Genomic DNA, 9,920 nt, shown 5'->3' on the forward strand with positions numbered 1-9,920 from the left:
GCCATTTTAATTTTTTTTAATATGTATCTATAAGTGAATACTACATGCGCGTGGGAACTATATTCAATGTGTAAAAATATTCTGGCCGAAATTGCCGCTAGCTGCACAGTGGTGTGTAACTGTACTGTATTAATGGATATACTGTACCGGACCACTGTGAAGCTAGTAGCAAACCTTCTTCTAATTGTGCGCAGCGGTGCGTTAAGTCTCGTTTTCGTGCTCATTGAAGAGTTATATTACAGTTTTGTGCTTATTGAAGGGTGATGGAGTAAAACGTAGGCGATTTCTAAATTCCACACGGCAGAATTGCTCTCGATTGTAGATATGGAAGAAACATCAACATAAATTTAAGTGCAGTTTGGAAACTTAATCGATAGCACAACGGCAGTTTGTTTTACACTAATGTTTTATTTTCTGATTTGTCAAATACGGTATCTAACTTGTCATATACTACTCGCCTCAATAAGTACGCACAGAGCTAGTCTGTGTGCAAGACTTTGAATTACCGAATAAATAGAGTTTACAGGTTCAAAAATGAGCTGTTTGTAATGCCAAGCTAATGTAGAAATACGATCGCATTCATTTGCGAAATTGGAAATATTTCAAAGTCAGCTGATTGATTAAATGCACGATGGCCATAACCGTCTACGGTACGTGTTTCTTCTTCTGAGTAATCAAGTCTATTTTTTCACCATACTTATGGAAACGAAGATATATAAAACAAAGATCAAATTCTACTAGCTTCACAGCGGTCTGTACCGGTACCGTTAATGGAGATGAATGGCAGAATGGGTAAATGTATCTGGATTTTATAATATGTCATTTTCATTTTGTATTGTATACTCACACATTTTATGGCATCACCTAAATTAGCTAGAAAATTGGGCTTCATGCAACTGAATGGAAATAAATTATTTGATTGAACCAAAAACTATCATATTTTTTATAAATTGATTTAAATTTTGCAAAAAAATGTGTAGTATCCAGTTTACATTGTATTAACAGTATTAGTACATAACGTCACATCAATAGTCAGATTTTTGTTGTATGTATATCACTTTATCAGTAGACTATTGCTTATGAAGTCAAATCCGAACAATGTGGATCCTTGTTTTGCTTATCTGTGCAGCTGTGGGTATGAATGAAAATGAAGGCAATTAGCATTTGGTTTGGTGAAGCTTCATACATTTGTAGGGTTCCCCATGCATTGCTCTTTCCATCGCATATCAGCAATATGTCATCAGCATTTGGTTTTGTATTTACATGGTATTAAAATTTCAATGTTGATCTATCAGTCTGTATACCCAGTATACGGTCAGACGGTATATATGTATATAAAACTATAGTAGGCTATTTTGTCAACACTGATCATTAGAACGATGTCAGCATCCATGTTTTAAAGTATTAACAGTTAAGCTTTTCTTTTTGGCATTTACTAGTATTTTATAAAAACAGATAATCGTTAAAAATGAAACCGGACAATGTTAAAATGAGAGATCATTTGTATAGGGCTATCATTAGCCAGTTGCTGAATGACGGATATATTGCTGTCGCAAAAAGCTTAACATCTCAAGTGAAGCCAACACTAGCATGTCCACCTTCTGATAAACTGCTCAAAGTATTTGAGACTGGAATTACCCAGCTTGAACATGACAAAGAATTTAAACTTCCATCTACTGCAGAACTGGTTGCTCCTGGCCATGGAATAGATCTTGAATTTGAGACAGATGTTCAAATAACGTCTCCAGAAGCAATTGTATATGAAACAAGTTACGTTACTGCTCACAAAGGTCCATGTCGAGCAGCGACTTTTTCAAAAGATGGACAATATATTGCGACAGGATCGGTGGATATGTCAATAAAAGTATTGGATGTTGAGAGAATGGTTGCCAAAAGTATACATGAAGGGACTCCTCAAATGCAAAATGATCAACCAGGTATGTTAGACCACCCTGTTATTCGTACGTTGTATGATCACAATGATGAAGTGACCACATTAGATTTTCACCCAACCCAGCAAATATTAGTTTCAGGTGGCCGTGACTGTACAGTTAAAGTATTTGACTTTTCAAAGAGTTCTACAAAAAAGGCTTCAAAAACCATTCAAGAAGTTGCAACTGTGCGCTCAGTTTCCATGCACCCCAGTGGAGAATGCCTTCTGGTTGGCACAGAACATCCAGTTGTGAGACTTTATGATCTGAACACTTTTCAGTGTTATGTGAGTTGCAACCCATCAGATCAACATAGAGGTCCACTAACCATGTTGGCTTACAATAATGATGGTAGAATTTATGCTTCTGGGAGTAAAGACGGAGATGTGAAGTTATGGGATGGTGTCAGTAATCGATGTATTGCAACATATCCTAAAGCCCACAGTGGTGAAGAAATTTGTTCTGTACAGTTTTCACGAAATAGCAAATACCTTTTGACAAGTGGTAAAGACAGTGTATGCCGTCTTTGGGAGACTGCAACAGGACGCTCACTCATTGCTTATACAGGAGCAGAACTTAGTGGCAAACAATTACACAAAGCACAAGCAGTGTTTAATCATACTGAAGACTATGCATTGTTTCCTGATGAAAAAACAATTTCACTATGTTGTTGGGACACCAGAACTGGTGAAAGACAACGCCTATTGTCACTCGGACACAACGGTCCTGTTCATCGTCTTGCCCATTCACCAACATCGCCTGGATTTATCACGTGCAGCGAGGATCACAGAGCTCGGTTCTGGTATAAGAGAACGACAGGAACGGACTGAATTGCTGCTGGATAGCACATTTTACTATGTGTTTCTGGACCACAAAGTTTAGGGTCAGCGCAGCATAACATGAGCAAAATTAAAATTTACTTCATGGAGATCATCAGTTTGAAGATGCATGGTATATTAGACAGAGTAATAAAATCTTGTGCTTTCGATTGCCTACTGTCTTAAAGAACCTTGCCTATCTATGCTTTCCAACAGACCAGACCCTGTTGTTTTTTTTAAAGCTTATTTGATATTCTTAATTCTCATTCCACTTTTTATGGCAGTGAATTATCAATTGACGAAAGAAATTTATTCGACCTAATAAACCCTTTGAAATCATCCTCATTTTATGCCCAAACCTGTGGCTGTGTCCCAATTTTTCTATATTTCTTCTCACTAAATTGCCACCACTGCTGGGGTATTATGCATTCCTATATTTATCTAGTTCGTGCTCTTGTCTTGACAATAGCGTTTAGTACACATTGATTAAAACGATTGTCCCTTTTTCGTAACTAAATTAGCCACAATATCAGTACTGACTCGGGGAAAGTTTATTTAACAGGACACATCAAATTTATAAGGTGTACATATTGAATTGCCATGCTGAGGAGGTGCCAAGCATCCCCCAAGTCTGAACCGGACCATTTTCTATCAGCTTTGTGGTTCACTCATCAGCCATCATCTGTTTTTTCGAAGTATTCTGCCATCTTGCAGAGGGCTCTTGATCTGTGGGAAATCTTGTTCTTTTCATCTTTTGCCATTTCAGCATATCTGAATTGGATGGGGGCATGGATTTGCTATTGGGTTTCAATTTGAATGAGTCCCAGTCATAAAATAACAACAATGTACTCACGTTTCATTATAACCATCTGGTTGAAATGTTGGGTCCCATCCAAAGTCCCTTGGGCCTCTAGGTGATACGATCCTCCCCTAGTAAGCAATTAAGGAAAGACTTGTGAAAAGTAATGACAGTAAATTCTCATTCCTTATTAAATCATAGATTCTGGGCAATACTACTTGAAAGCTTATTATTGAAGAATTTTTTTTCACATAATTTAGTTTCCATATGTTAGAAGCTGCTGGATCGAAGGTGGTCGGCCAAACAATAAGAATTCTTGTCTTTCCAACCCGACAGAGCTATACATTTAGGTGTCCCCTTCCCCTATTGTACAAAAAGAAACTATTGACAGATGTGGTAAATATACAGGCTTTTTGGCATGAATTTACTATACCCACCTCACATTTTCCAGTAAACAGTAGGACAGGGTCGTTAGCATTTCCAGTTGCATTGTACGCAAAAGTACATAGGGCATAGGCTGATTTGTCCTCCCAACCATCCAGCATCTTGTGTATTCCTTCTGGTCCCAACTCTTTCAAGAACCATTTCCTGCAACCAGATTCTAATAAATATTACATGACAACAAGACTGACATTTCATTATTAATTGGGAATGTTCAATATAGGAATAACAGAGGTTCTAAAACACATAACTATCATCTAAAACAGTGGTCGGCAACCACCGGGCCGCGGCCCATCGCCGGTCCTCGGAAAGGTCACTACCGGTCTGCAGAGAAAGGTGACATGAAAACGTACAATGCCATTGTTATCTTCATGTGAGGTTGGGTTTTTAAAATGGCAATTACAAAAACGAAAGATCGAAGTGGGTTTAACGTAAGAAATACGTTACGTGAATAGTATCACCTTTGTTTTTGAATGTTTTGTCAACATACATTTTCTAACGCATATTATTTATTACATTATATCAGTTCGTTTGTATAAAGGTGGTCCGCCAAAATTTTGGTCAGGCTTTACTGGTCTGTTACTGGAAAAAGGTTGCCGACCACTGATCTAAAACACATCTCAGACACTAAGATTTTCATTAGAAAATTTGTACATCCAGATATGCACACTACCGGAACCAATCGCATTAAAGCAGTAGAGTTACAATCTGGTGACATATTTGGGACTTCTGATAACATTTTCTACTTCCAGTTAGGACCAATAGGCTCATTATTTTCTTTATATATAATAATTTCATCACAGTGCAAGATTTCTCCACAAAGACAATTTCTAGCTTTGTTATTTTTGAAAAACTAACATCTAAGATTCCCATACACATAGGGTCCAGGGAGCCCATTCATTGCATTAAAGCATAAACATGTGTCTTCCACAATTACAGGAGTCTTCAATCTTCTGGCTGCTTCTTTACACTTTTCTCGAGAAACATCTTCTGCAGTCCCTTGATACTCGGGCACTAAAAATTGGTTCAAGTGATGACACATAGTAATGTAAAGGGATGTCCAATTTAACAGAAAATTGAAAATACATTACAGCATAATATATCTAGACAACCTAACCTAAAAAATCTCCATTTTCTAGTACATTAGGACAAATATTGCCATAATATGTCAGCACCGTATGGATCAAGGCGCATTGATTTCAGAAAATACAGGAGAATAAAACGCACAAATCACAGAAATTGATCAAGTTATGAACCATTTTCTGAACGATCTGCAAAGTCCTTAACTGATATAGATTATATTTTCCACAAACAGAATTTTACCAATACGAATCCACCGTAATCAAAACATATAGCCTAATGGCAGAATGGAGTACACTAAAATTAGAAGAGAGTAACAGGAGTATTGATTTCTCTGTCCGGAACACCGTACAATACACAACAACAAATGCACTTGGGTATCTTTAAATATGATAGGCCTACTTACGATCCAATGGTGTGTGAACAAACTCGACACTTTTATTTCCCTTCAAAATCGCAACAACTTCCTCCAGCTTCTTTTTGTTTCCAGTCACAAAGCTGACAGTCTTTCTCTGAGACATAACGCATTCCCTCTGACCGTATCGCTTCGCTTGTTGCCCGTTACGATTTGTACAGCCCACCGCGTGTACTTTTTTCTCAGGATAAATGCATCCGTGGGGGTGATGTGGGTCGATAATATTCGTGTGTCTCAAAAATTGTGGTCATCAAAATCATAAAGGCCTACCTAATAGGTCACTATATAGGTAAAAATCTAGAATTTTTTAGCGTATAAGTAGACTTCCAATTTGGCGCTATTGAGCCATTACAGGTTTTGCCACATTTGCCCGATATGTTGTGGGATGGTGGATGGGTGCGAAAAGTGGATAGGACATTATATTGCGAATTATGAGACATTAATAGTGAACCACGACTTACAGACTCAGGACTATCAGTTAAAAATCAAGGATTTCTGCTGAAAAATTTTCATCTTATACGGTACCAATCAACTTCCAGTCTGCATGGCTCAAATGCGAGGGTACGGTAGGTACCGTACCATTGGCAACTAGCGTCCCATAGCTGCATAGTCTAGTTAGCGACTTATTTTGACATTGCTACAGAAAAAGAGAGAATTTATTTCGTTTTGTCCAACCAAGAAAACAATATATACATACACATATAAATATCAAATAAACAGATGTTTTCGGTACATGACTGAGAGGCAACGATACGACCTTCGAGGGTCATCAGAGTCAGTTGGCACTCAAAAACAGACAGTACCGTAACGTCTCAGCTTCATAGCACTGGTACCGGTAGACTACTGTTGTTACATCAGTAATTATGGTATAAGTTACTTATAATATGGAGTAAATGATAGGGCTGACGGCTAACTCCCCATGAGGGCTAATTCGCCATATACTGATATAAGCCCGTTTTCTTGTCACTTTGTTACTATTTGCACAGTAGGTATTGTAACCAAACACATTTAATTTATTCATCCTTACTATTGAAGTTGTTAGTATAAACAGCCACCTTTCCATCTCCCATTACAAGAAGAGCCGCCGCACAGTTGCAGACTAACCCGTTAGCCGCCGTCGCATGGCGAGTGGTCCATGGCGAGTTCGCCCTCATGGCGAGTTAGCCTCCACCCAAATGATAGTAATTCTTGAATCTATCAATAAGGCTTGATGCAGAACTTGGTACAGCATTCAAAATCAGGCTCAGGATCCGTAAATTTTCAATAATCAGAGACAGAGGAACTCTATTACATTTAATTTATCTACCTCAATTTTGCTGTTTTATTTCTTGCAAAACTGTCCGCAGAACCCATCAGCAATTATGTGTGTTTCTAATTTTGAATTGCCTCGTTCTGAATCGTGTTCACGTTTTTTTGTATGCTTTTATTATTATTTTTTTTTGGTGGGTGGGAGTGGACGCGTACTTGTACGTTTTTCAACTTCATTTTAAGTACTGTATGCTTACCTCCCAGATATCTCTGCGTTTTGTTTGTTTGTTTATTTTTTGTGTTGTGTTTTATGTCAGAATACCGAAATAAAATGATTGATATGGTTATGGATTTTTCTATTTATGATTGAAATGTCGAAATAAAACTGGTTCAAAATTCTAAGATTAGTATTTTCAGGTGTTCACTACTATAATGCATTTGTACAAGTGATGTAGCATCAAATTTAGTCCTTTTCATGTGTTTAGCATCTTCTACAAGAATGAATGTAGGCCAAAGCTGAAAAGAATGAATAATTTTCCAAAATTGTCATTACCACTATCTGACCATGTTCTACCATATTTCAGTATTTCTGAGCTACGTCAATAATTATAATTCAAGACAGAAAATGTAAATTATAACTAGATGGAAATGCATATAATAGTGTTTATCAAACTGGACCTTCACCTCTCCCTAATGGCTATAAGGAAAGGCATTCATCTTATACCATTTATGATGACTATATTAATATGAAGTAAATTGGATATGTTCAGTTCTTTCACTGTAGTTCATTTTTGATTTCGTTTCTTGACTTTTATTAATAAACATGATTTAGTTAGAATATATATTACAATTTTCTGTTAGAAAACATTTTTATTTTAAGCAGCATTATGCTGATATTCAAGAAAGCAGCAGTTAAATTCATAATTACTTCATGATTTCCCACAAAATTGAGGTCATCATATCAAAAATATTGCCTCAAGGTGACAAAAATACATCCTGAGTTGCCTATATGATTTATGAATTTTCTAACATAATTATCCCAACCAGACCTGAATGTGTGTTATTAATGCATTGTAGACAAAACTCCAGTATAACATCAAAGGTTGTATGTATGGTCATATGCCTGCTTTAATAGGTATATCAGTAATTTTATTTTAACTAACCTGATCTATATTCCAGCTAACTCAATCCCAATCATTTTTTTTACCTATCCAAAATCATTGAAAAATATCTCAGGAATTGTGTATTTCAATACCAAGGGATACTGTTTAAGCGAGTAGGGAACGGCAGTTTGTATCGACACCAATGGCTGACGTACATATATCGTAGCCTATTTTATTTTTTTCGAATAACTGAATTCGGGCTTATGATGAATTACTGCATAAGACATGTGAACCAGGGATGTCCTTTTTAAATAGATTGTCTTCTAATATTTATGATTGATTATTGTGAATATTTTCATTTGACATGGAATTATATACATTTGATTTCACTCGGTCATTTATTTTTAATTACCCAGTAAATTATTCCTTTTCTTGAAAGCTATATTTTTTATTTCATTTAAACTACGGTAAACCTTTCATTAAACTTTTCTTACATGGTCAATGTAAAATACTTTATATTTCATGGGTGCAGTTCCTAGTGCTTAAATTGTGTCATAGATTATATTACCTTGACTTCCAAGTCCAACCCGAACGCTACTGATTCCTTTCAAAAATCGTAGTGTATTTATAGCTTTGTTCAGAGGGAAGATAGTACCCACCTTACGAAAAAATTATTTGAGAAAAATAGAACCGTAATCAAAACCTTTTGTCATTTATTATGATTTCTCTAATTATTTAACTTTCTCAATCCCAAGTGTTCGAAATTTTCATGTTTCTTTTGTCCTCAATTGTTTAGTTATCATTTATTATCAGTCAATCTAGTTGGTAATAGCGAGGTTTGCGGAATCTGAAAGCCTGAATTTGAAATTGTTGCAGTTTTAACAAATTTTTAAGAGAATTCATATGAAAGTGCCAAGATACAATTATTCTGATTTATCAAGCTTCAATTATTCTTAACGAAGCAGTCAGAATTTGACTAGAGTAGACTAAATTTGAAATGAATATTTCAAAATGGGAGGATTATTTCTTCAAAACTGCACTGCTATGATTTATTTTTGTCATTTTATAAATATAAGAAAATATTGAAATATGATTATACCGTGGTAGATAATTTTATTAATTTATAGACCAAACTAAATACAGACGTTCAAGTGTTCTTATTCATTTCCGTAGAATGGATGAAGAAATTTAGGGTTTTGTTTTTTTGGGGTCACCCTATATTACGAGCACAGTAAAAGAAAAGTTGTCTTCAGGTAATATAGTTGAAATGATAGCAAGGCAGCATTTACCATACTTCCGACTTTTGACGCTAATTTTTACTTGACACATTTTTCAAATATCTGAAGTTTATTAAAAGTTATTCTAATATTCTACAAAATATTTAAAATTCAACTCATTTGAACCAATATGCCTACATTCCATCCTATTTATGCAGTAGACTTTAGACAAAACATGAAGGAATGCAGAAAATCCTATAACTCTGTAATGGTTATAAGTAGGGAGAAACTTTCAATTTTCTTTTATCTTATTGTAAAATCTATCTCTCCCTGTTAAGACACTGAGAATTCACCTTATTTGGATAGTTAAAGCTCAGATAAAAATGCATCTAGACAAGATGTACATGTTCGAATCTAATGATAGCTGCTAGTGATTCCTGTTTTTTGCGAGCTATTTTGAATGGCTCGAATGAATCAATTTGCAGCCAAATAGTGAGATTTAATGTTAAGTCATGCAAAACTTGATTTCAGTTCTTCTGGTATTACAATATACCAGAGATCAATATAAGAAGAAATTCCTTTTTTGCCAATAAATTTATAAAAAAAAATTTAGCGAATATTTTGATATAACGGCCATTTTTAGGAAAAATGCTTGGAACAGTGGGTACTGGTTTGTCCATTTTCCAGCTCATTGGTGATTCAGTGGTATGCTACAGATTCCAGCCATATACTGGACTTATATACAATTTAACTGAATCTGACAGAAATTAATTCCTATTCTTTCCTACTATCATGTCATGATACACCCTCAGTGGCCAGCTGATTTGTTTAATTAGTTTTTGATGCCTGCCTGGAAAGTGTTTTTTGA

The 9,920-nt window shown here is 35.6% G+C and overlaps 2 protein-coding genes across 2 annotated transcripts; one reads left to right on the forward strand and one right to left on the reverse strand.

The window, feature by feature from the left end:
• Positions 1-1,423: 1,423 nt before the first annotated feature.
• Positions 1,424-2,883, forward strand: LOC120344361 (cleavage stimulation factor subunit 1-like). The gene has a single exon (XM_039413552.2). The coding sequence runs from the start codon at positions 1,469-1,471 to the stop codon at positions 2,759-2,761; it is 1,293 nt and encodes a 430-aa protein (XP_039269486.1). The 5' UTR covers positions 1,424-1,468; the 3' UTR covers positions 2,762-2,883.
• Positions 2,884-3,282: 399 nt separating this feature from the next.
• On the reverse strand, positions 3,283-5,749 carry LOC120344374 (inosine triphosphate pyrophosphatase-like). Its single transcript, XM_039413572.2, has 5 exons — positions 5,476-5,749; positions 4,865-5,003; positions 3,986-4,136; positions 3,603-3,679; positions 3,283-3,520 (listed from the first exon to the last, which is right to left on the reverse strand). Exons 1-5 carry the CDS (start codon positions 5,588-5,590, stop codon positions 3,421-3,423), a joined length of 582 nt encoding a protein of 193 aa, XP_039269506.2. The 5' UTR covers positions 5,591-5,749; the 3' UTR covers positions 3,283-3,420.
• Positions 5,750-9,920: the final 4,171 nt, after the last annotated feature.

The sequence above is a fragment of the Styela clava genome, chromosome 5, assembly GCF_964204865.1.
Source record: "Styela clava chromosome 5, kaStyClav1.hap1.2, whole genome shotgun sequence".
Classification (NCBI taxonomy): Eukaryota; Metazoa; Chordata; class Ascidiacea; order Stolidobranchia; family Styelidae; genus Styela; species Styela clava.

What these genes read in the sequence shown, in the direction of transcription:
- LOC120344361 (XM_039413552.2), top strand. Translation starts at nt 1,469, where the DNA reads ATGAAACCGGACAATGTTAAAATGAGAGATCATTTGTATAGGGCTATC.
- LOC120344374 (XM_039413572.2), bottom strand. Translation starts at nt 5,590, where the DNA reads ATGTCTCAGAGAAAGACTGTCAGCTTTGTGACTGGAAACAAAAAGAAG. An exon ending in TGTTCACACACCATTGGATC is followed by an intron (nt 5,004 to 5,475) that starts GTAAGTAGGCCT and finishes ACCAATTTTTAG; the next exon opens with TGCCCGAGTATCAAGGGACT. An exon ending in TGTTTACTGGAAAATGTGAG is followed by an intron (nt 3,680 to 3,985) that starts GTGGGTATAGTA and finishes ATTGCTTACTAG; the next exon opens with GGGAGGATCGTATCACCTAG.